Below are 27,674 nucleotides of genomic sequence, written 5' to 3'. Positions count from 1 at the left end.
TCCTTTGTTCCTTTTGTTTGTTTGTTTGTTTGTTTGTTTTTGGTTGGATGATTTCCTTTTATTTTATGCTTTTGTCCTCTTCTTTTTAGTTTTTATGATATTGTTTGGTTTTGATTTGTGGTTGCCCTCTTTTTCAAGTATGTTAACCCCTTCCTGTATCTGCTTGCTTTAGCCTGATAGTCATATAGGCTCAAACACATTTTAAAAAGACTCTAGACTTCCATTTTATGATTTTGATGTCCATTTTTACCTTCTTCATGTTTATCCTTTTGCTGTTCCTTGTGTTTATCATTGCTTTCACAACAGTTTTTTATTTCCTTTTAGATCTGTATATTGGCTTATTTAAGTTATTACTTTCCACTTGTGATTTTCTCCATTCTGTTTCTTCTTACTTCTTTTTTGTTTTGTTTTGTTTTTTTTTTGTTGTTGTTGTTGTTTTTTGTCTTTTGTCTTTTTTGTTGTTGTTGTTGTTGCCATTTCTTGGGCCGCTCCCGCGGCATGTGGAGGTTCCCAGGCTAGGAGTTGAATCGGAGCTGTAGCCACCAGCCTACGCCAGAGCCACAGCAACGTGGGATCCGAGCCGCGTCTGCAACCTACACCCCAGCTCACGGCAACGCCGTATCGTTAACCCACTGAGCAAGGGCAGGGACCGAACCCGCAACCTCATGGTTCCTAGTCGGATCCGTTAATCACTGCGCCACGACGGGAACTCCTTCTTACTTCTTTTTTATTTAGAGGAGCCCTTTCAGTATTTCTTTTAGAATGGGTATAGTATTGTTCTTCTCTTTTAGTTTTTGTTTACTGGAGCAATTCTTTATTTCTCCTTCTATTTTAAACCATATTCTTGATGAGTAGAGTATTCTTGGCTGTGGGTTTTCCTTTTTAGAACTTTGAATATATCTTGCCACTCTCTTCTGGCCTGTAGTGTTTCTGTAGAGAAATCAGCTGATAGCCTTATGGGGGTTCACTTAATAATTAACTTTGTTTTTCTCTTGCTGCCTTTATAATTCCCTCCTTATCTTTACCTTTTTTATTGTCTTAGTATTTTGGTCTGTTTGGGTTCCACTTGTTTGGGGCCCTCTGTGCTTCCTGTATCTTGATATCTGTTTCCTTTAGATTTGCAAAGTTTTCAGCTATAATTTCTTCAAATATATTTTCAATCCTCTTTTTCTTCTTCTGGAATCCCTATTATGCGTATATCGGCCCACTTTATATTATCCCATAGATCTCTTATATTGCGTTTATGTTTTTTTATTTGATTTTCTGTCTGCTGTCGTGATTGAGTGATTTCCATTATTCTCTCTTCCAAGTCACTAATTTGTTCCTGTGCTTTATTCATTATTCATTATTCAGTGTCTTTAGCTCAGCTTGCATCTCTGCAAATGAATTTTCTAATTTTTCTTGGCTCCTCCTTATATTTTCTAGTTCCTTTCTTAAGTAATCTGTATTACTGTTCATATCCACTCTTAATTCCTTTGTATTCGCCTTAATTCCTTCAGTATTTTCACTCTCTCCTTTTATTTTTTTGTCTTTTTGCCATTTCTTGGGCCGCTCCCTTGGCATGTGGAGATTCCCAGGCTAGGGGTCGAATCGGAGCTGTAGCCGCCAGCCTACGCCAGAGTCACAGCAAAGTCGGATCTGAGCTGTGACTGTGACCTACACCACAGCTCATGGCAATGCCGGATCATTAACCCACTGAGCAAGGCCAGGGATCGAACCCACAACCTCATGGTTCCTAGTTGGATTCGTTAACCACTGAGCCATGACAGGAACTCCCACTCTCTCCTTTTTAAACTCAGTGTCTGTTAGACTGCAGGGGTGGGTTTCATCTATTGCTGCTTTGGGTGAATTCTCCTGTTCTTTTAAGTGGGAATGATTCCTGAGCTTCTTCATTTTGCTTATATTTTTCTTATTCTGTGAGTTTAGGGGAAACAACTGCTATAGTCTTTGAGAGATATTTGTATGTGGGAGCACCCCTGGGTATTTTGTGAAGCCCTACTCTTTATTTTTGGTATGAGGGCTGCTTTTGGTTTGAATGCTTGCTGGCCTTTTCCTCAGTGTGTGCAGAGTTTTATCCTCTTGGTAAGGTGCTACGCATACTTCCAGGGATATGGAGGCAGTGGGCAGGGCTAGTAGCCAGTGCCTGATTGCTGGACCCTTGACAGTGTCAAGGACCCATGGAAAGTGGTGCAGGCTACCCCTAGTCGCAGGTCCCTGGGAAGTGGCAGTGACCCTCAGGTAGGTGTAGGAGGAGCCCAGAGTATTTGGCAGTGGCAGCAGCAGGGCATGTGCATTCCCAGGGGAGTGAGAGCCACAACAGGTGGTGCTTGATTGCAGTTCCCTCCTCTTTGCTGACCACTGAGTTGACTGGGGCTGCAGGTGGTGCCTCTTCACGGACCCCTAGTGGTGGTGGGCCACACCCACCTCTGCAATCTGAGGTGACTGTGGTGGTTTGCCCCCACCACTTGTAGACAACACAAGATGTGCCCTATCATGCTTAGCCTGCACAGAAGGTGCTGCCACCTGTAGCTTGTAAAGAGGTGTCTGTAGCCTGCACAAGATGTCCATATGGTCCTCACCATCTATAGCCCCACCTTCTTAGAACCCCACTTGTGTGCAGAGAAAGATATTCCTATTGTGGTCCACCCTTCATCCTCTTGCCTTTCCCAGAAATGGCGCCTTGCTTCTGCTTTGGGTCCAGACCTCAACCTTCCTGGTTCCCTTGGCCGTGGTGCTCCACTCCCCAGCCCTTGGCACACTGCTGTCTTCACACAGTCAGCCCTAGTCCTCTCCCTGGGATCTCCAGATCCTGAGTCTCAGTGCCTGGCCCCCTTCTGAGAGTCTCAAGCTGTGGTGTCCAGAGACAGTGGTACTAATGGTCTGTGCAGCTCTTGCTGCCTTGCCCTCCTCAGTCCAGCTGCTGCACTTTTTGCTGAAGCTTTGAGGTCCCTTCATCTCAGCTGATCTCCCCATCAGTTAGCTGGCTTCCCAGGGTGTGGGTTCCTTTCCTCTTTCACAGCTCCCTCTTGGGAGTGCTAGTCCTATCCTAGTTCCTTTTTTCTCTTTCTTTTTTTTCCCTTTTGTTATGCCTAGTTATTTGGAGGGTTTCTTGCCCTTTAGGGGGGTTTAAGTTATCTGCCAGAGTTCAGTAGATGTTTTGTGTGAATCATTCTACAAGTAGGTGGAATTTTTTTTTGATGTGTTTATGGGAGAAGGTCTTACTCCTTACATCTTACTCCTCTGCCATCTTGATCCTGACCCAGTGCTTCAAAATTTAAAGATTAAAGGCTTCTTAAATATCCGCCCTGGCCTGTATAGATGGGTTAGGAAAGAAGCAGTGTCTTTCCAGGGAAGCAGAGATGTCTGAGTCAGCTGTTTCACTCATCTGGACCATTGGTGTCACCTGCCTCAAACTGGCACCTGAATTACTCATCTATAAGTCACTAAGACTGCAGGAAGGCATTATTTGTAGGTATCAAATTAGAAATTTTATTGTTTCTAACCCAGTCATCCTTTTACTATGTAGGTCTTAATTCAACTTTCAAATGTGTAATAACACTCTGCATATAGAGGAAAAGGAAATTATTTCCAAATAAAAGCAAAGGACAAAATCCCATTCCATTAATAATTCTTACCAGAACCATTCCTTAGCCTGATGGTTACAAAATGATGATTTTCCAGCTCCGGCACTTGTTGCATGTTGACTCCTCAGCACTGTGGTAAGCAAGGGCCCTTTTATCTCAGTGTATTTATTAATCCATCTATTTATCTATACATTTTGGTGGTTTGGCTTTATGGAATCTTTTTTTTTCCCCCATGGTATATTATTCTTAAGCATTATGATCTCAGGTTCCGGTTCCCTCTAAATTCTTCAGTTATTGAAAGAGCTATGTTTATGAGATCTGTGTTAATATTTATCATATTAAAGCTAAAACAGAATTTTTAAAGTGTTTATTAATTCATTACAAATAACCCTAGTAGGAGTTCCTGTTGTGGCTCAGTGGAGACGGATTTGACTAGGAGCAAGGAGGTTGCAGGTTTGATCCCTGGCCTTGCTCAGTGGGTTAAGGATCTGGTGTTGCTGTGAGCTGTGGTGTAGGTTGCAGATACGGCTCAAATCTGGTATTGCTGTGGCTGTGGTGTAGGCTAGCAGCTGTAGCTCTGGTTAGACCCCTAGGCTGCGAATCTCCACATGCCACAGGTGTGGCCCTAAAAAGCAAAAAAAAAAAAACCCTAATAAATTCATTGCATATTCTCATAAAGAGTATATTTTTGGAGTTCACGCCATGGCTCAATCTTATTGCGGTGGCTGAGATTCCTGCAGAAGCATGCATTCAAACCCTGACCCAGTGCAGTGGGTTAAAGGATCTGGCATTGCCACAGCTGTGGGTCTCAGCTGCAGCTAAGATTCAGTCCCTGACCCAGGCACTTTCATAAGCTACAGGTATGGCCATAAAATACATGTATATCAGAGATAACTATTCTTTTCAAAAACAGAAACATTTAGAGAAAAGCTTTGCTTTGCTTTACAAACCTCCCTAATATGTGGCTGGATTTTTCATATCTATTTCCTCATTCAGTATGTTAGTGTATTATGTATATGTAACTTCTGGAAGACTCCGTTATACATTCATGAAAAAAATCAAAGCGAAAGGGGCAAATTGTATCTCAGTATTATTAAAATAGGTTTGCTTCACTGATACCTTAAAAGAGTGTTTGTAGAGCTTCCTATCACACTTTGAAAATTGCTGGTCTGCAATTCCTGGATTATTTTGGTGCTCAAATTATCCTGGATTTAGCTGATATCAGCCCCTTTAAGCTGGACCCTACTATCATTATTATTATTTTGAGAATGCTCTTGTTTGCTGGCACAGCAAGATGTTCCAGGCTTATCTTGAACTCATCTGGCCCTAGGCCTGGAATCTGCCATTTTTCTGACGAATCCTGGTTTCTTTTGGTAGATAACAGCATAGAGACCAAAATTGGGATTCAAGGACTCATTATTACCATTAGGGTCTTTGCTTCTAGGCTTTTCCTGCAAATAGAACCAGGAATATATACATGTATGCATGGAAATACATATACCTGTGTACAAATACATGTCTATCTTATTTATCATAAGTAATTGATATCTCCATTTCAGTCTGACCCACATTGTTCTTCTTTGCCTTTCCCCATTGCATATGTGTATGTCCTTCCTCAGTGAGAACCCTGGTTTCCAATAACATTAACATGTTTACTTATTTGCTGAATCCTATAATATATCTAAAATAATTTCAGAGTTGCTGTCACCTACACTACTACAGAAAACAAACAAACGAAAGTTCAGGATGTATTTTCAGTTGTTTTCCTGCCTAGGAAATAGGCAGATACCATGTTCATAAGTTACCTGATACATAGTTCTTTTCTTTCCCATTCAGTGTGGTTATATTATTAGTCTGAAATAAAGTTGGGTTTATTTGTTTCAGCTTACTCTCATTTCCTTTTTTTCCTTTTACTTCCATGTTGATTCAATTTTATTTTTTGAATATATAAAAGATTAACATGCTTTAATATTTATTCAGAAGTATATACTCAGACAAGTACCACTACCTTCCCACTTCTAAGATCTCTGCCCTCTTCTTTCAAACTTAAGATCGTTGCATATAACACAGAATTTTATTAAATGAAGGGTAAACACAATCCAAGTGAGACTTTGATGTTCATCAGCCATTTTGCATCCACAGCAATTTCTTGCTGGTATGTTGGTTCCTATGTCCTGCCTCACAATATGTGTTACTGGGCCTGTCTCTGTGGACCAGTGTGATTTCTAAAATGCAGTCTATAAGATGACTTCAGGGGATATAAAGACAACTCATCACCCTTTTAAGGCATATACCTATTTTATGTATATTTGAACACAATATACAACTAGTATATTAAGTCAGTGCCTTCATGGGTTTTTTAAGGGTAAGGTAAAAGTGAATACTGAAGGAAAATAGCAAATGAAATTAAAGAAAAATACCAGAAATATAATACTCTGTAAAGTGTGAAAAAAATTTCGAAGCTGACACTTGAATGACTAAAGTTTAGGACTCTCTTCTCTGGCTTCTCTTTCTCATGTCTGTGTCCAGGGTTCTTTTTTTTTTTTTTTTGACTGCACTCGAAGCATATTGAATTCCTGAGCCATAGCTAGGGCAATGCTGTATCTTTAACTCACACTGTGCTGGGCTGAGGGTCAAACCTGTGCCTCAGCAGCAACCTGAGCCACCACAGAGACAACACAGGGTCCTTAAGCCACTTTGTCACAGCAGAAACTCCATCTGTCCAGGATTCTCATACTCTATATACTGTTTTTGTACTCTTATACTCCAGAACCCAGTAGAACCCATGAAATCCATTTTTTACCTAAACCTGTCATATACCTGCTACCTGGGTATCTTGCCTTTTTCTCTTCTTTCTACTAAATGGATTCCATATTTTTTTAAACAAAGGAATAGGAAATCTGCTGTTCTCGTAGATCAGTTAGCTCAATGGCAGCTAGCTTTAAATTTTTTTAAGTTTTGGAAATAGTATTGTTACTTACACAGTCTTTAAATCCCTATGCCATTGATGATTTTGATCTACCTGAATTCATACTTTTATTTTGACTGTTTTATTAAATCTAATACTGTTTAATATTAAGTAAAATAATTACACATTATTTTGCATAATGCTCATTGAGTATACCACTGTCAATTGTTTATTATTATATTAGGACTTATTAAACCTATTCATATATTAGATTACATGTTTTTGTTATTAAGTTAATTTTTAAATGTAAATTAGATCCTAAAATTTTGACTCTTGAACAACTACTTACATTTGTTCTATTTACTAGATGGAAATTTTTGTTTTGCTATAAGTAGGATCGTCATTACAACTCTTATATGAAAGCATCTTAGAATAAATGTGTACAATTTGTGCATAATTTCTTACTCAGTTGGAGGCATAAGTTTTATTCCCAATTAATAAAAATTGTATGATTAGCATTTATTTCAGAGAATGAAATAGTCTTAAAACAATTTATTTGGGAGAGGAAAGCCCATATCTGATTACACAGAATTTATTCAGTAAACTAATGACCTTATTTTATATTGCTAAAGATGTGTACTTGTATTTTATAAACCTTTGGTGTCATCATTTTTTAAACAAAGGTTTTTTTGTTCAGCAATTATCAGTGACTAACTCATGAATTTATTTCCTCTCCTCCCATCTACATGCAAATAGGCATGACTTGATTTTTAAAACTCTTTGGATACCCTAAATGAAATTTATAGACTTGAGGATAGGAATAAAAGTTAACTTTTATATCACAGACATATAGATATACTTATTTGTAGTATATATGCATTTAGTGGTGCTGCTGGGAATGGTACACCTTTGTTCCTCTCTCTTGTGTTAAACTTTACTGATATACACTTAAAAGCTTATAGAACACACATGTACTTTTTTTTTTTTTTCTTTCTAGGGCCACAGCCACGGCATATGGAGGTTTCCAGGCTAGGGGTCAAATCAGAGCTACAACTGCTGGCCTACACCACAGCCACACAGAATCTGAGCCACATCTGCGACTGACATCACAGCTCATAGGAATGCTGGATCCTTAACCCACTGAACAAAGCCAGGGATCAAACCTGGGTCCTCATGGATGCTAGTTAGATTTGTTTCTGCTAAGTCATGATGGGAACTCCACATGTACTTTTAAAAGCTCATCTGTTTGCATTTTATAATTTATTTATTTATTTAATTAATTTTTTATCTTTTTAGGGCTGCTCCCACAGCATATGGAAGTTACCAAGCTAGGGGTTGAATCAAGGCTATAGCTGCTTGCCTATGCCACAGCCATGGCAATGCAGGATCTGAGCTGCGCCTGCAACCTACACCACAGCTCACGGCAATGCTGGATCCTTAACCCACTGAGCAAGGCCAGCGATCAAACCGGTGTCCTCATGGATACCAGTTGGGTTCATTACTGCTGAACCACAACAGGAACTCCTGCATTTGTATTTTAGATGATAGTTTTCTATAATTGTTATTGCTAAAAAGACATACCTACATCCTGGTATTTAGATAAGGATTGTATGAAGACGCAGATATTTTGACTCTTCCCAACATTTGAAAATTGCCATGTAAACATACTTTTAGTAAATTTAGTTTGTGCTAAATTTATGGCAACTCTTGTTATTATGCTGTGTTTAAATGTGTGTATATAAATAGCATTTGAGTAAAAATATACATATATATGTTGAACCTCTAATGCAAGAGCAATATAGCTATCCTTATTATAGGTTGCTGTTGTTGACTTCTTATCCCTACAACCTAAGGACTTTATTGCTAATTCTTTGTCTTATTGTATGTTTATTGGATAAGATAAAACTTGAGTGGAGTTCCCATCGTGGCTCAGTGGAAACGAATCTGACTAGTGTCCATGAGGATGTGGGTTTCGTCCATGGCCTTGCTCATTGGGTTGGGGATCTGGTGTTGCTGTGAGCTGTGATGTAGGCCAGAGATGCAGCTCAGATCCTCTGTTGCTGTGGCTGTGGTGTAGGGTGGCAGCTGCAGCTCGAATGATTTGACCCCTAGCCTGGTAACTTCTCTATGCCGAAGGTACAGCCCTAAGGAAAAAAAAAAAAATAATGCTTCTATGAACATGGGGGTGCATATATCTTTTCAAATTAAGAGTTTTCTTTTTTTTTTTCTTTTTTTGTCTTTTTAGGGTCATACCTGTGGCATATGCAGGTTCTCAGAGCAGGGGTTGAATCGGAGTTGTAGCTGCTGGCCTACACCACAACCACAGCAATGCAAGATCCAAGCTGCATCTGCAGCCTTCACCACAGCTCATGGCAATGCTGGATTCTTAACCCGCTGAGCAAGGCTAGGGATCAAACCCATGTCCTCACAGATATTAGTTGGGTTCGTTAACCACTGAGCAATAACGGGAACTCCAAATTAAGGGTTTTCATCTTTTCCAGATATATTCCCAGCAGTAGAATTACTGTATCATATGGTAACTCTATTTCTAGTTTTTTAAGGAATGTCTATACTGTTTTCCATAGTGAGGCCATGAATATTGATTCACTTGGGCAGTAGCAACAGTCTCTGGAACCTCTAATATATATACTTGGAAGAGTTTGAAGGAGTTAAACACTGTTGTTTATCAGAATTTTTTAAAATTGGCCTACGAATTAATTGGTTTCTCTTTTTGTACACAGAATCCAGATTTATTCTACAAAATTAATTTTGTATGCTATGGTAGGAAATCTAAAATTTCTGAAGTAGTTTAAAAACTGCTTTTTCTAATATATCTAATTCTAAATGGAATTTATTCTTTTTCCTGTTAATTCTCTTATCATATGTAGAGGTGCGCAATATCCAAAGAGAAAATATTTCTTCTAGTAACTATTGTGTCATGGGTTCATTTAAAAACATAATAATCACTTTTGTTTTATAGGACAAACTGTTCGAGAGAAAAGAATTGTGGAAGCATCAAATAAAAGAGAAATAGACTATGAAGTAGGGGATATCCCAGCAGAATGGGAAGGTAAGTTTCTGCTTTTACTGGTATCTTCTGGAAGGCAAATTGTATATATACAAAATCAAGAACATACATAATTTCATGTTTATTCTCTTTGCAAAAACTTTTACAATCTAAATGCATGAAAGGCTTTTTAAACTTTGCATTTCTTTGAAAGTTGTAAAGGTGCCACATTTTAGTAAGGGAACATGTGTATACTGAAAAGAACTATGATGCTTTAGCAGAGCTGGGCCTAGCATGAGGCAAACAAAAACTTAGATGCAGAATTGAAGGAGGAACTCACTTTGATGTGCTGGCCCTGCGCTTGCACAAGCTCAGGGTTTGAATTTCATTTCTGACACTATCTACCCATGTGAACATGGGAGAGTAACTCATACTTCTGAGTGTTAGTTTCCTCTTTTATAAATTTTAGATAATACTAGCTTGGATATCATCTCACAATGATCTGGTTAGCTGACCCCCTGTTTAAACAAAGATGGACTTTTTTTTTTTTTTTTTTGTCTTTTAGGGCCAGAGCTACACCTTTGGCATCTGGAGGTTCCCAGGCCAGGGATTGAATTGGAGCTGTAGCTGCTGGCCTACACCACTGCCACAGCAACACGGGATCTGAGCTGCATCTGTGGCCTACACCACAGCTCACAGCAACGCCAGATCCTTAACCCACTGAGCGAGGCCAGGGATCGAACTTGCATCCTCATGGATGCTAGTCAGATTTGTTCTCACTGAGACACAATGGGAATTCCAAAGGATAGACTCTTGATCCCTGTGAGGACTTTGGAATTAAGGTAAAAAATAAAAGAAAGAGAAAATAGTAGCAGTCTTTCTATGTGGCTGGGATAGTAACATATGAACTTAGTAGTGTGGGGGTGGCTTTCTTCAATGCATTGTCTAAACTTCCTTGCAGAAAAAGATGATCTACTAAGAATGGAAACTGGTCTGCAAAGAGAAGTACAGTTGACATTTGAACAACACAGGTTTGAAGCAGGTCCACTTATATGCAGGTTTTTCAGTTAGTGTACAAGCTGTACTTACTGTGGTTGGTTGGATCTGCAAATGTTGAACTGCAGATACAGAAGTCTGACTGTAAAGTTATAGGTGAATTTTTGACTGCAAGGCAGTCAGTGCCCCAAGCCTGTGTTGTTCAGGAGTGAACTCCATGTAGCAAGACAGTCAATATTTCCTGGGTTTTTAGCAGCTTTTCAGCTCCCAGTTCCATTGCTTTTTGAATGAAGTTCAGTTGAAAGTCTGCATTCGAGTTCTAGGTGCCATCCCATATCTGTGTTATAAATTTCCCGTTTTTGCTTACTGCCTCTTAGCCTAGTGCCTGGCACATAGGAAGGCACACAGTAAGTGCTCAGTAAGTGTATATTGAATGCATGAAATCTAGCTTGAGTAACTTTTGTTATTTGCAACTAAAAAAAACTTTAACTAAAATACCAATACTTTTATATTGCCTAACCTTTATCAAGTGTTTACCTGTATGTCTGGTATTATGCCTGCTTTACAATAATTATACTGTTTTAATCATCACAATAACCCTATGAGGAGGACACTGTTGTTACACCCATTGAGTAGACAGGGAATCTAGCTTCTAGAATGATTAGATAAATTACCTGGGTAATACAGCTACACACTGTTTTTTCTTACTGCCTTAGTATACCCTTTGCTTCCTGGTGGGTATAAAATAATGCCTTATTTATAATAGCTATAGGCATTAAGTTATTTTTATGTCAACACACGAGTATAAATATTTCCCTGGAAGTACCTTTTCCATTTTTCCTTATTAGCTATGAAAATGGTAGAACTATGAGAAAAGAATGTAACCAGAAACTTTTTGAAGGAATACAGAATATAAACCAGCAACTTCTGGGAGTAATTGAGCTTTCTTATTTTAACAGACTTTCCAATGTTATAAGCTACGTCTGCAATTCTCAAATAATTCTTACACCATCTTATAATGAGCCTATTTTATCATTTTTTCCCAACAATAGTATATAATTAAAATGTTTATGGGGTAAATTAAGTTATAAATAACCAAATAGGTAATGACTCATTTTTCAGCCTTTGAGACTTTCAGAGAATTAGAATGAAGTTCTAATGCTTTTTCTGGCTCTGTCCTGATCTAGTAATTCGGTTTAACTGTCTCGTGGGGCATACCCTTAAAACAAGTGTATCCACCAAACACCGAAACTAAAATTATTTTTGTATTGTTGCACATCATTAAATGTAAAAAAAAAAGAGAGAGAGAGAACTCTAAATCCTAAAAAAAGTGAAGTAAAATATAAATAAACTGTATACAGGAAGGAAAGAGAAAACAGTATTTTCAGGTCCAGGTGAATATTATATTTGTCAATTATTAATAGCAGAGTATAGGTACAAGCTGTATCCCACCTCAATATGTATTAGACAGAGTGCCTTTTTATTCATTTATTTAGTAAACATCTATTGAGGACCTCTGAATTCATGGAAGTTTACATTCTGGTTTGAAGGTGGGAGGGTGGGAGGACAGTAAATCAGATAAATATATATATAGTATGTTAATGGTCACAGAAAATAAAGCAGAGAAAGGGAATAGGGAGTGTTCGGGAGGGTTTTGCAGTTTTAAATAGTGTAAGGAAATGGCCTTCATTGCTTCTCGGCCTTTTGGCTAAGATCAAGTGTAGAAACGGCCTTGTTGAGGAGTTGACTTTTGAATAAAGGCAGAAGAAGGACCTGATCATGCAGATAAGAAGCAGAGGAGCATTCCTGGAGAGCAAGTGCAAAAGCCCTGAGGCAGGAGCATGCTCAGATTTTTAAGGAACAGCACAGAAACCAGTGTGACTGGAGTAGAGTCAGAGGGAAAGTAATAGATGAGGTTAGTTAGAAAATAACGGGATGCCCAGTCTCATAGAGCTTTATAGGCCATTGTAAGGACTCTGGCTTTTAACTCTGAGATTGAAAGCCATTGGAAGGTTTTAAAAAGAAGAGTTGTATGCTCTGAGTTACATTGAATAGGGTCATGCTGGCTGCATAGAGACCAAGGGAGGCATAAACAAAACCTGAAGACAGGACACTTTTGTAGTAATTCAGGCGAGGGCTAATAGTGGCTTGGACCAGAAGAGCAGTGGAAGTGGAAAGTGGTAGTTGGATTCTGGATCTCTTGTAAAAATAGAGCCAATGAGATTTGACAATAGATTGGATGTGGAATGTGAGACAAAGAGAGCAGTCAGTGATGACTCTTAAATTTTTGGCCCTCACCTGAAAAAGTGGAGTTTCTGTTCATTGAGAGGATTAAGACTGGGGGAAGAGCAAATTATGGGGGAAGATGAGATCAATTTTGAAAATGTGAAATTTGAGATACCTATTAGACATCCAGATAGAGATATTAAGTTGTATATAAGCCAAGAATTTAGTGGAAAAGTTTGGGCTGGAGATAGAACTTGAGAGTTGACAGTAAATAAATGATATTGAAAAGCCAGGTGACTTGAGATCACAAAGGAATTGTGTGTAAATAGAAAATGAGAAGTTTAAAGGCTGACCTCTAGCCTATTGCAAGGTTTAGAAACAATGAAGGCAAAAAAAGGAGCCACCAGAGAAGCAGGAGAAAAAAGAAAAAGTATGATGTGCTAGAAGCCAAATGTCAGGGAGGAAGAAGTGATCAACTAATCAAATGAGGACTGAGAATTAATTCTTTGAACAGAAAGTCAGTGATCTTGATAAAAATAGTTCTGTAGAGTGTTAGGAACAAAAGCCTGATAGAAAAAAGAATAGCAAGAGAGAATTTGGTGAGAATAAGTATAGGCAATGCTAATGAGGAGTTTACTTGTAAAAGAAAGGAGAGTGTTGTGGCAATATTTGGATGGGAAAATGGAGTCAGGAGGGGAATGTTATTCTGTTTTGTTTGGTTTGGTTTTTGTCTTTTGTCATTTTAGGGCTGCACCTGTGGCATATGGAGGTTCCCAGGCTAGGGGTCGAATTGGAGCTGTAGCCACCGGCCTACTCCAGAGCCACAGCAACATGGGATCTGAGCCACGTCTGTGACCTACACCACAGCTCATGGCAACACCGGATCCTTAACTCACTGAGCGAGGCCAGGGATTGAACCCGCAACCTCATGATTCCTAGTCAGATTCGTTTCCACCGCGCCACAACAGAAACTCCTGTTTTGTTTTAAAGACAGTAGAAGTAACTAAATTTTGTGATAGCAATGAGAAAGATCCCATCAAGAAGGAAGCATTAATGATGCAGGAGAGAGAAAGACTTTGAGAAAGCAATATGGGATAGCACACTTACAGAAAAATTAGCCTTTGACCAGAGCATGGAAACTTCATCAGGAGTAATAGCAGAAAAGTATAAAATCATAGATGCAGGAAGATCAGTAAATGTGGTGGTGCTAACTTGTGTAATTCCCTTTTGGTTCTTCCAAATGAAGCACAGAGATGAAATAACTACCTAAGTACAAATAGCAACCTGTAGTCAAGATTCGAACTCAAATTATCTGTCTCCAGAGTCCTTACTCTTGATATTATTTTGTATCGCCTCCCTCATAATGACCTGGCTAATTCCTACTTGTGCATCAAGTTTTAAAGTCGACATGGAGTCTTTTGGAAGTCTTTTCTGACCCCACCCCACACCCCCTAGTGCTAAGCAGGGTTTTTTTTGTTTTGTTTTTCATCTCACTTTATGTCTCCACCAAGAATAACACAACACACTGTAGGATATTACCTGTTTACTTATCTACTTCCTCTTTCTGGGCTTGAAGATTCTTTATTGTAGAGTCTTTACCTTGTTCATTGTTATATTCTCAGAGCCTAGCTCAATACAAAATAAATGGGACTCAATAAGTATTTGGTGAATGGCATTTTAAATTGAAAGTACATAAGGAAGAGACATTTTGGAGACATTGCTGACTTGCTGAAAATAGTCTATTTAGAAAAGAAAAACAGGAGTCCCTTTGTGGCTCAGCGGTTTAAGAACCCAACATAGTCTCTGTGAGGGTGTGGATTTGATCCTTGGCCTCACTCAGTGGGTTAAGGATCTAGCATTGTCTCAAGATCACAGATGCAGCTCAGATCTGGTGTTGCCGTGGCTGTGGCCTAGGCCTGCAGCTGCAGCTCTGATTTGATTCCTAACCTGGGAAATTCCATATGTCACAGGTGCAGCCATAAAAACAAAAAACAAAAACAAAAACAAAAAAAAAAGAGAGAGAGAGAGAGAAAAAGACATAGAATAGCATACCAGAACAATTGGTTCCAAACATAAAGGACATTTAGACAAAGGTGGGAGATAATACAGTACTAGCTACTGAACAATTTTATCAAGTTTCAGAGAACCTAATAAGTTTAGTCCATGGCATGATGTGTAGTTCTTATGCTAGAGCCTCTCAAAAGCTTTATCTTCATAATTCACGACACTTTATCTTCCAATTTTGTTCCCTTTTTGTTGTTTGTGCTAAGTTGAAGCTTGCTTTTTGTAAACAATAATAAACATTATTGATGACAACCCTAAAATACATGCAAAGTAAAATATAATAGCAAGAGACAGAAAGGCTCTGATCCAGTATTTCATTTTACTGGAGCATTAAGCTTACCGCATATACTTACTAAAATTTAAGAATAAAATTTCAGAATAAAGACAGGTAAGAATTACCTCTTAGATATATTAGACCATACCTGTCCATCATTAACACAGTAATGAGTATCTCAGTATAAAATGTTATTTGTACTTTTATTGTTTCATTATTATTAATAATTGTTTAATATGTTTTTCCTAAGCCACAAGAACTCCCAATAAAGAATTTTAAAAATAACCTTCATAAAATAATGTACAGGGCATGATGCTTTACTTGTCCCAGCATCAGAAGTCATAGGTTATGCTCTGGTCCTCCAATGGTTATATACTACTTTGGTCATTTTGAGGGAATTGATTTATCTCTCTGTTTTTCATCTGTAAAATTAAAAAGCTGGGTTCAGTATCTTTTAAGGCCCCATCCATCTCTTTTGTTTTAGGCATGGCTTAAGTGAATCTTCTGGCTTAGAGTCTCTCACTGCAGTCACGGCTCGTCTCAGGGCTTTCAAGCTCATTCCTATAGCTTTGTAGGCCATAAAGATCTTCCAAGTTCACTGGCGTGGCTATTGCCTGGTTTCAGGATCTTCCACTTATTGGACTGAGGGCTTTAGTTCCTTAATAACTATAGCTTTCTAAATCTTGATATCAGGTACTGTTAGTCCTCCACCATCATTATTCTTTTTCAAAGTTGTTTTGAATGTTCTAGGTCCTTTGCATTTTCATATGGATTTTAGGATCATTTTTGTTAATTTCTGCAAAAATCCATCCTGGGACTTTGGTTGGGATTGTGTTAGATCTACAGATCACTTTGCAAAGCACTGACATCTTAGTGAGAATCTTCTGACCCCCAGATATTGTATATTTCTTCATTTAGTTTAGACTTTCTTTAATGTCTTTCATCAAAGTTTATAGATTTCATTTTGCAATATATTGCATATATTGCAATCTTTTGCAATATATTGCATATATTGCAATCTTTTGTCATATTTATCCCTAAACATTTCATATTTTGGTGCTATTGTAAATGACAATGTTTTTTCTTTTCTTTTCTTTTTTTTGTCTTTTTAGAGCCATGCCCGTGGCATATGGAGGTTTCCAGGTTAGGGGTCAAATTGCAGCTGTAGCCACTGGCCTACACCACAGCCACAGCAACATCAGATCTGAGCCACGTCAGCGACTTACACCACATCTCATGGCAATGCCAGATCCTTAACCCACTGAATGAGGCCAGGGATTGAACCTGTGTCATCATGGATACTAGTCAGATTCATTTCCTTTGAGCCACAACGGGAACTCTGATAATGTTTTTTCAAGTTTAATTTCTGACTGTTTGTTGCTATCAAATAAATATTCAGTAGGTTTTGACTATTGATCTTATATCCCGTGACTTTGCTAAACTCAGTTATTGTAGTAGCTTTTTTTGTCAGTTATATCAGATTTTCTACATAGAAGATCATGTTGTCTGTGATTAAAGACATTTTTCTTAACTCTTTCCAACCTGGATGTCTTTAATTTGTTTTAATCTCACCTATTTGCACTGGCTAGAACCCCCTCTTCTGTTTAATAGAAGAGATAAGAATGGACAGTCTTGCCTTGTTCCTGATATTTTATTCTTTTTATGTATTTCTGATTGGGTTATCTAAAATTTTGTTTAGAATTTTAATATCTGTGTTCTTAAGGGATGCTAGTAGTAATTCTTTTTTTTCTTGTTTTTGCTTGGTTTTGGTATCAGGGTAGTTCTAATCTCATGAAATAAGTTTGGACATATCTTTCTTTAAAATTCTGTTAAGAGTTCGTATAGAGGTAATATTAATTCTTTTCAAGATATTCGATAGACCTCACCAGTGAAGCCATCTAAGCTTGGAGTTTTTAGCTACGAGCTCAGTTTCTTTATTAGGATATTCAGCTTAATTGATTTTTTTCTGGAGTAACCTTTGGTAGGTTGTATTTTCCGAAGAATCTAAGTTTCCAGGGTTTTTTTGGCATAAAGGCAACCATAATATTTCCTCATTTTAAAAAATTATCTTCAGGATATATGTGATGTTACCTCTTTCATTCTTAGTTGTTATGACTGAATTGTATCCTGCCCTTTTAAACATGTGGCCCTCCCACTGCACATGGAAATTCCTGGGCCAGGGATCAAACCAGAGCTGTTGCAGAGACAATGGTGAGTAATTAGGTGAGCTGCAGGGGAAGTCTTTTTTTTCTAATGACTTCCTTTATTTATTTTTATTTTTATTTTTCATGGAAGTTCCCAGGCTAGGTGTCGAATTGGAGCTTCAGCTCCAGGCCTGTGTCACAGCCACAGCATTGTTAGTATAAAGAAATATAACAGTTTTCTGTATGTTAATCTTGTATCCTGATACCTTGCTGAATTTTTTTGTCAGTTCTGGTAGTTTTTGTATGAAGTCTTTACTATTTTCTATATATAGTATCATGTTATCTGCATATAGTGACAGTTTTACCTCTTCTTTCCAACTTGAATACGTTTTATTTCTTTTTCTTGTCTGATTTCTGTGGCTAGGACTCCCAAACTGTGTTGAATAAAAGTAGTGAGAGTGGTCACCATATTAACAAACTGAAGAATAAAAACCATATGATCCTCTCAATAGACGCGGAAAAAGCCTTTGACAAAATCCAACACCCATTTCTGATAAAAACCCTTCAGAAAGTGGGCATAACGGGAACCTACCTCAACATGATAAAGGCCATATACGACAAACCCACAGCGAATATCATTCTCAATGGTGAAAAGCTGGAAGAATTCCCGCTGAGATCAGGAACAAGACAAGGTTGTCTGTTCTCACCACTACTCTTCAACATAGTTCTGGAAGTCCTAGCCACAGCAATAAGAGAAGTAAAAGAAATAAAAGGAATCCAAATTGGAAAGGAAGAAGTAAAACTATCGATATTTGCAGATGACATGATACTATACCTAGAGAATCCTAAAGACTCTACCAGAAAACTGTTAGAGCTCATCCACGAGTTTGGCAAAGTTGCAGGATACAAAATCAATACACAGAAATCGATAGCGTTTCTATATACTAACAATGAAAAAGCAGAAAAGGAAATTAGGGAAGCAATCCCGTTTACCATTGCATCCAAAAGAATAAAATACCTAGGAGTAAACCTACCTAAAGACACAAAAGACCTGTACTCTGAAAACTACAAGCCACTGATGAAAGAAATCAAAGATGACACAAATAGATGGAAAGATATACCATGCTCGTGGATTGGAAGAGTTAATATTATCAAAATGACTCTACTACCCAAGGCAATCTACAGATTGAATGCAATCCCTATCAAATTACCAAGGACATTTTTCACAGAACTTGAACAAAATATTTTAAAGTTTGTTTGGAAGTACAAAAGACCCAGAATAGCCAAAGCCATCCTGAAAAAGAAAAGTGGAGCTGGAGGAATCAGGCTCCTGGACTTCAGACTATACTACAAAGAAACAGTCATCAAAACTGCATGGTACTGGTACAAAGACAGACATATAGATCAGTGGAACAGGATAGAAAGCCCAGAATTAAACTTATGCACTTACAGCCAACTAATCCATGACAAAGGAAGCAAGACTATACAATGGAGAAAGGACAGCTTGTTCAATAAGTGGTGCTGGGAAACCTGGACAGCCACATGGAAAAGAATGAAATTAGAACACTCCCTAACACTATACACAAAAATAAACTCCAAATGGCTTAGATGTAAGACCTAGATATAAAACCAGACACTATAAAACTCCTAGAGGAAAACATAGGCCAAACACTCTCTGACATAAACTACAGCAACATCTTCTCGGATCCACCTCTTAGAATATTGACAATAAAAACAAAAATAAACAAATGGGACCTAATCAAACTTAAAAGTTTCTGCACAGCAAAGGAAACCCTAAAGAAAATGAAAAGACAACCCACAGAATGGGAGAAAATCTTTGCAAGTGAATCGACTGACAAGGGATTCATCTCCAAAATTTATAAACACCTTCTGCAGCTCCATACCAAAAAAACAAACAACCCCATCAAAAAATGGGCAGAAGATCTAAACAGATAATTCTCCAAAGAAGACATACAGATGGCCAAAAAACACATGAAAAGATGTTCAGCGTCACTCATTATTAGAGAAGTGTAAATCAAAACCACGATGAGGTACCACCTTATACCAGCCAGAATGGCCAGCATCAAAAAGGCTACAAACAAGAAGTGCTGGAGAGGGTGTGGAGAAAAAGGAACACTAGTACACTGTTGGTGGGATTGTCAATTGGTGCAACCACTGTGGAAATCAGTATGGAGATTCCTCAGAAAACTAAAAATAGAACTACCATTTGATCCAGCAATCCCACTCCTGGGATCCAGAGAAAATCATGACCCACAAAGACACATGTACTCCAATGTTCATTGCAGCACTATTTATAATAGCCAAGACATGGAAACAACCTAAATGTCCATCGACAGAGGAGTGGATCCAGAAGATGTGGTACATATACACAATGGAATATTACTCAGCCATCAAAAAGAACAAAATACCAGCATTTTTAGCAACATGGATGGACCTAGAAACTATCATGCTACGTGAAGTCAGCCATACAATGAGACACCAACATCAAATGCCTTCACTGACATGTGGAATCTGAAAAAAGGACAGACTGAACGTCTTTTCAGAACAGATACTGACTCACAGACATTGAAAAACTTATGGTCTACAGAGGAGACAGTTTGGTGGGTGGGGGGATGTGCTTGGGCTGTGGGATGGAAATCCTGTGAAGTCAGATTGTTATGATCATTATACAACTACAAATGTGATAAATTCATTTGAGTAATAAAAAAAATGAAAAAAAAAACATAGTGAGAGTGGGCATCCTTGTCTTGTTCCAGATTTTAGCAGGAAAACTTTCACCTTTTCACCATTGAGTACTATGTTGGCTGTTGGTTTGTTATAAATAACTTTGATTATGTTGAGATATGTTTATTCTATACCCATGTTATTGAGTTTTTTAATGAACTGATACTGAATTTTATCAAATGCTTTCTCTGCATCTACTGAGATGATCATGTGGTTTCTGTCTATTTTTGTGGATGTGGTGTATCACAGTGATTGATTTGCTTATGTTGAACCATACTGTGACCCTGGAATGAATCCAGTTTGATGATGGTGTATGATCCTTTTTATGTATTGTTGAATTCAGTTTGCTATTATTTTGTTGAAAATTTTTTCATTTATGTTCATCAAATATATTGGCCTATAATTTTCTTTTTCGGTAGTGTCTTTGTCTGGTTTTGGTATCAGGATAATGGTGGCTTTATAGAATGACTTTAGGAGCGTTCCCTCCTCTTAAATCTTTTGGAAGAGTTTGAGATGAATTGGTATAAGTTCTTTGTATGTTTGGTAGAATTCCTCAGTAAACCCATCTGGTCTTTTGACTTTTGTCTGCAGGGAGTTTTTGTTTGTGTTTTATTTTGTTTGCAGATTCTCTTTCACTCCTAGTGATTAGTCTGTTCAAATTATCTATTTCTAGAGTTCACATTGTAACTCAGTAGGTTAAAAACCTGATGTAGTCTCCATGGGGATGTGGGTTCAATTCCTGGCCTCACTCAGTGGGTTAACAATCCGATGTTTCCACAAGCTGCAGCATAGGTTGCAGATGCTGCTCAGATCCTGCATTGCTCTGGCTGTGGCATAGGACTGTAGCTGCAACTTTGATTTGACCCCTAGCCTAGGAACTTCCATGTGCTGCTAGCTCAGCCCTACAAATAAAAAACAAAAGATACAAATAAACTTATTTAGCAAATAGAAAAAGGAGTGCTCAGAGGTGATGAACCCAACTAGTATTCCTGAGGATGCAGGTTCAATCCCTGATCTCACTCAGTGGGTTAAGGATCCAGCATTGCCATGAGCTGTGGTGTAGGTCATAGATGTGGCTCAGATCTGGTGTTGCTATGGCTGTGGTGTATGTAGGCCAGCAACTCCGATTCAACCCCTAGCCTGGGAACTTACAAATGCCACAGGTGTGGCCCTAAAAAGTTAAAAAATAATAATAATAAAGACAGAAAGAAAACAGAGTGATACTCACAGACTTCAAAAGCAAACTTATGGTTACCAAAGGGGAAAGTGGGGGGATAAATTAGGAGTTTGGTATTAGCAGATATAAACTATGTATATTAAACAAATAACCTCTACAATAAGTATAGCACAGAGATCTATATTCAATATCTTGTAATAACCTGTAATGGAAAAGCATAAGAAAAAAAAATGTATAAACTGAATCACTTTGCTCGATCAGAAACTAAATATATTGTAAATCAACTACACTTCAATTTTTAAAAAAGTAATAGAAAAAAAATATTCAGAATCTATGTTTTCTAGGACTCTCATTACAAAGTACCATAGATTTGGGGGCTTAAACAACGGAAATTAATTTTTTTACAATTTTGGATGCTGTAAGTCTGAGATGAAGGTGGTGGTATGGTTAGTTTCCTATGAGGCTTCTCTCTTAGGCTTGTAGATGGCAGTCTTTTCCCTGTGTCTTCACATGGTCTTCCATCTATGTAAAGTCTGTGTTCTAATCATTTGTTTTTATAAGGACATTAGTCAAATTGGATTAAAAGTTGTCCTAATGATCTCATTTTAACTTAATTACCTCTTTAAAGACTGTTTCCAAACATAGTCTTAGGTACTGGGAGTTAAGACTTCAACATAGGATTTGGAATGACATGGAGTTCCTGTTGTGGCTCAGGAGGTTAAGATCCTGACATAGTGTCCATGAGAATACGAGTTTGATCCCTGACCTTGCTCAGTGGGTTAAGGATCCAGCATTGCTGCAATCTGCAACATAGGTTGCAGTTGCAGCTTAGATCTGGTGTTGCTATGGCTATGGCATAGGCCTGCAGCTGCACAGTCTAATATGTGGATCCCTAGTCTAATATGTCACAGGTGTAGCCGTAAAAAGAGAAAGAAAAAAAAGTATTTCTTTTTTTATTCAGTTTTGGTGGGCTGTATTATGTTTCTAAAAACATGTCCAGTTTGTCGGCAATATTATTGTTCATAGTATTTTCTTTCTTTTTTTTTATTTTTGTATTGCTGTGATATCAGTTGTTATTTCTCCTCTTTCCTTTCTTATTTTATTTGGGTCCTCTCTCTTTTTTCTTTTCATGAACCTAACCAGATATTTGTCAATTTTGTTTAACCTTTCAAAGAACCAGCTCTTGGTTTTATTGATTTTTTTTCTACTCAGTTTTAATCTCTATTTATTTCCTCTGTGATCTTTATTATTTCCTTCCTTTTGCTGACTTTAGTTTTTGTTCTTTTGCTTATTCTTTTAGGTGGTAGTTTAGATTGCTCATTTGAGATTTTTGTTGTTTTTTGAGGCAGGCCCGAACCACTATGATCTTCCCTCTTAGAACTGTTTTTGCTACATTCCATAGATATTATATGGTTATATTCTTATTGTCTCAAAGTATTTTTTAATTTTCTCTTTAATTTAATGACCCATTAGATTTTTTAGTAGCGTGTTGTTTGATCTCCATGTAATTTTCTTCTCCCTTCTCTCTGTATTGATGTCTAATTTCATGCTATCTCTTAAATTTGTTGAGGCTTGTGTCCTAGTATGTAGTCTATCTCAGAGAAAGTTCCATGTGCACTTGGAAAAAATGTATATTCTAGTTGTATTCTGGAATGTAATATCCAGAAAATAGCAATTAAATCTAACTGTTCTATTGTGTCATTTAGGATTTCTGTTGCTTTATTGATTTTCTCTCTGGAAGATCTATCCATTGATGTCAGTAGGGTATTCAAATCTCTTAATATCATTGTAATCCCATCAAAAATTCTTCCTTTATGTTTTGTGTGTGTGTGTGTTTTTATTTTTTTTGTCTTTTTTTTTGCCTTTTTTGTTGTTGTAGTTGTTGTTGTTATTGTTGTTGCTATTTCTTGGGCCGCTCCCATGGCATATGGAGGTTCCCAGGCTAGGGGTTGAACCGGAGCTGTAGCCACCGGCCTACGCCAGAGCCACAGCAACGCGGGATCCGAGCCGCGTCTGCAACCTACACCCCAGCTCACGGCAACGCCGGATCGTTAACCCACTGAGCAAGGGCAGGGACTGAACCCGCAACCTCATGGTTCCTAGTCGGATTCGTTAACCACTGCGCCACGACGGGAACTCCATGTGTGTGTGTTTTTAAATTTTTTTTTTTGTCTTTTTTTTTTCTTTTTGCCATTTCTTGGGCCGCTCCCATGGCACGTGGAGGTTCCCAGCCTAGGGGTCGAATTGGAGCCGTAGCCACTGGCCTATGCCAGAGCCACAGCAACACAGGATCCAAGCTATGTCTGCAACCTACACCACAGCTCACGGCAACACTGGATCCTTAACCCACTGAGCAAGGCCAGGGATTGAACCTGCAACCTCAGGGTTCCTAGTCAGATTCTCTAACCACTGAGCCATGACAGGAATGCCTAAATCTTTTTTTTTTTTTTTTTGGTCTTTTTGCTATTTCTTGGGCTGCTTCCGTGGCATATGGAGGTTCCCAGGCTAGGGGTCAAATCGGAGCTGTAGCCTCTGGCCTATGCCAGAGCCACAGCAACGTGGGATCCGAGCCATGTCTGCAACCTACAACACAGCTCACGGCAACGCCAGATCATCAACCCACTGAGCAAGGGCGGGGACCGAACCTGAAACCTCATGGTTCCTAGTCGGATTCATTAACCACTGCGTCACAATGGGAACTCCCTAAATCACTTTTTATTACCATGATAACTGATTACGAATGCTCAGTTTCTCTTTAACAGAAAAGTCATCCAGCCATACATAAATATAGATATTCTTTTTCTCACATTTGCCTCCATGTTGTTCTCAGAAAATTGAGATAAGTTCACTGTGTTATACAGCAGGATCTCATTGCTCACCCCCTGCACATGCAACCATGTGCATCTCTTACCCCACCAATCTCAGTCCTTCCCACACCCTCCCCCTCCAGTCTGGCAACCACCAGCCTGGTTTCCAGTCAATGCCTTTCCTTGGTGTTGAAAGCCACATGTGTGCCCTTTGTTAGACTCCCAGTAAGAGGGGTGTGCCAAGGGATGTGTCTTTTTCTTTCGGACTTCTTTCCCTCAGTGTGAGTCTTGAGTTCCTTCTCTTTGGCTGCCAGTGGCTTTTGGGGAATTCTTTTTTATGGTTGAATAGTATTCCATTGTGTATAGGTACCACCTCTTCCTAATCCATTCCTCTTTTGATGGACCTTGAGCTTATTTCCATGTCTTGGCTATTGGGAATTGTGCTCGATCCTGCTGTCCATTGTGGTTGTCCCCATGTCCTTTATTTTTTTTAGTTTTTGTTTTATGTATTTAGGTGCTTCTACATATATGTTAATGAGTTTAATATTCTCTTATTGTATTGATCCTCTTATCAATATATAGTTCCTTTTCTTTAAAGTCTGTTTTGTCTGATGTGAATATTGCAACCCCTGCTGTGTCATTTCTGTTTGCGTGAAATGTCCTTTTCCATCCCCTTATTTTCAATCTGTATGTCTCCTTGCCCTAAAGTGAGTTGTCAGCCACATATTATAGGCTCTTGTTTTATTATTCAACCTGACGCTCTGTCTTTTTATTATTGGAGCCTTTAGTCCATTGACATTTAAGGTAGTTATTGAGAGGTATATATTTATTGCCATTTTAAACCTTGTTTTCCAGTTGATTTTGTATTCTTTCTTTTTTTGGTAGGGCTGCATGTGTGGCATATGGAAGTTTCCAGCCTAGGGGTTGAATTGTAGCTACAGCTGCCAGCCTATGCTACAGCTGACAGCCTATGCCACAGCCACAGCAGTGCGGGATCTGAGCTGCATCTGAAACCTATGCCACAGCTTGCAGTAATGCCAGATCCTTAACCTACTCAGCAAGGCCAGGGATTGAACCCACATCCTCATGGATGCTTGTTGGGTTCTTAAACTGCTGAGCCACAATAGGAACTCCTATTTTGTATTTTTCTTTTTTCTTTTTCTTTTTTTGCATTTGTTTTTTTCTTTTGTGGTTTGATAATTTTCTTTTGTAATAAGCTATGTTTTCTTTTTGGTTTTTGTGAATCTATTAAATGTTTTTGTTTTATATTAACCTTTAGGTCTGATATTGTCATCATTTTTTTCATTTGTCTTTCTTTCTGCTGTTCTGATTGGATGATTTTCATTATTCTGTCTTCCAGATCACTTATTTGTTCTTCTGAATTATTTAATTTGGTATTTATTGCCTTTAGCTTGGCTTTTTTCTTGGCAAATGAGTTTTTTTATTTTAATTGACTTCTCTTTATAGTTTCTATTTCCTTGTTACAGTGATTTGCATGTCTATCCATAACCTTTCTTAATTCCTGTAGTATTTTTATTACCTTCTTTTGGAAATCAGGATCTGGTAGACTGGAAAGCACTGTTTCATTGTTCTTTTGGGCAATTTCTCTTCTTTTAATTGGGAATTGTTCCTTTTCTTCTTTATTTTACTTATATTTCTCTGACTCTGAATTTAGGAGAAACAGTTGTCTATTGTGGTCTTGAAAGACTGTTTTTATATGGAACCATCCTAGCGTAGCCTGCATGAGTCTAATATTTTTGGTGTGAAGGTTGTTTTTAGTGTGGATGCCACGTTCTTCCTCGTTGTATACTGTCCATTATCCCCTTGATGGGGATGTAGTTGTTTTGGTGGTGACCAGAACCTGCACTGGATGTTTAGCTGGGCCTCTTCATTGCTCTGTGGTTTTCACAGCTCTTTTGGGGACAGCATTTGCTCCCCTGTTGTTGGAATAGAAATCCCCAGATCTGTTTCTGAGCTATGATGTGAGTTAGGTGGGACTGGATCTACTGAGTACTCCTTTACAGGAGCTATCCACCAGGAAGTTCACTCTGTGATGTCACCAGTCACCCATTGGGTGTGCTCACAAATTACACTGTTGTTGGCACTGCCCTGGGCACCACCTAACTTGTGGAAATGCAGGCAGTCAACCAGGATATCTTTTGGGAGCTATGCTTACAAAGCCACCAGCACAGACCCACTGGCGCAGATCCACTAAAGTCAGGCACCAAGTACTGCCATAGTTGCATGTATTCTCTTATCTGGACCGACCACTGATACCTATGGAGTCAGCCCAGACTACAGTCCCGCCTATTCACATGTATGTCTGCAAAGCCCACAGCTGCTAACAATGGATCCATCCAGCCACAGGAGTATCAGTAATCCACTTGGATGCCCTATAGGTACAATGTTTACAAAGGCACCAATGTGTAAATCCTCCAAAGCTTCCAGGACATAGCTGAGATTTCAGCCCCATCTCCATGTAGGAGTAGCCCATAGGTGCTTGAATGCTCCCAGAGCTCATAGAGGCAGAGTTGTGCCTATTGTGAGTACACTGAGAATGAGAATGAGGATGCTGTAGCAGGGTTGTGGCCCAGGCCACACTCCAGCTGCTTTGGACTGTTTCTGTCCAGTGAAGCCTGAGTTTCAGGAGTCAGTACCTATGCACACCAGGAGACACGTCTTGGGTTGGGAACTGCAGTGAGGTGACTAGGACCATCTGTGTTGGTCTCTTTCTCTGTTCTGACTGCTGCTACACTCTCCTCTGAGCTCCTGGAGCTCCCTATCTGTCCTGGCTAATCTCTATCCTTTGAAGGGGTTTCCCAGGGTATCTTTCCTCGTTCACAGCTACCCTCCTAGGGGCACAGGTCTCATCCCATTTCCTTTTATTTTGTTATCTTGATCGCTCCCCTCTTCTAGTTCTAAGAATTGTTTATGGTTCAATTATATTTCCCCTTTGTGAGTTATCAGCTATATTTCTTCAATTTGTTATTTTAGTTTGGTTTGTTGCTTTAGTGTTTTTTTTTTTTTTTTTGGTTTTTTGTCTCTTCAGGGCTACACCCATGGCATATGGAGGTTCCCAGGCCAGGGGTCCAACCTGAGCTGCAACCGCTGGCCTACACCATAGCCACAGCAACGCCAGATCCAAGCCACATCTGCGACCTACACCACAGATCAGGGCAATGCTGGATCCTTAACCCACTGAGCAAGGCCAGGGATTGAACCTGCCACCTCATGGTTCCTAGTCAGATTCGTTTCTGCTGTGCCGCAGTGGGAACTCCTGTTGCTTTAGATTTTATAGATTATCATCATCAACATACTAGAGTCTTTCTTTGTGTGGCTATTCTACTTCATGTAGAGTACAAGAACCTTATAACAGTATATCATCTTTTTTCCCAATTTCTTTTATTTTCATATATTTTAGTTGTACATGTCTTACAAACTATGCATCATTATTTTATTTAAAATCTGAACTATCACTTAGAGATATTTTATTAATAAGAAAAACGTAACATATCCATATTGTTACTATTTGTAATGTAATGTTTTTCATTCCTTTTTGTGGACCCAGATTTCCATCTGGAATCATTTCCTTTGGTCTATAAGACATTAACATTTCTTTAAGTGTGAATCTGCTGGTGTTGAACTCTTCCAGCTTTTGTATGTCTGAAATATATTTTAAAATATATTTCTCTGGGTGTGTGGTGTTCTAGGTTGATAGTTGCTTTGATTTCAGCAGTTTAAA

The 27,674-nt window shown here is 38.6% G+C and overlaps 1 protein-coding gene across 1 annotated transcript in view; it reads left to right on the top strand.

The window, feature by feature from the left end:
• NDUFAF2 (NADH:ubiquinone oxidoreductase complex assembly factor 2) overlaps positions 1–27,674 on the top strand; it is a 180,962-nt gene that overhangs the window by 101,932 nt on the left and 51,356 nt on the right. The window contains exon 2 of the mRNA XM_047755408.1: positions 9,473–9,562. Within this exon, the coding sequence (XP_047611364.1) occupies positions 9,473–9,562 (90 nt within the window). The remainder of the gene's footprint in view (positions 1–9,472; positions 9,563–27,674) is intronic.

This window comes from Phacochoerus africanus, chromosome 1 (assembly GCF_016906955.1).
Source record: "Phacochoerus africanus isolate WHEZ1 chromosome 1, ROS_Pafr_v1, whole genome shotgun sequence".
NCBI lineage: Eukaryota > Metazoa > Chordata > Mammalia > Artiodactyla > Suidae > Phacochoerus > Phacochoerus africanus.
The sequence above is the reverse complement of the archived record's forward strand: the minus strand, read 5'-3'. Positions and strand labels throughout refer to the sequence as shown.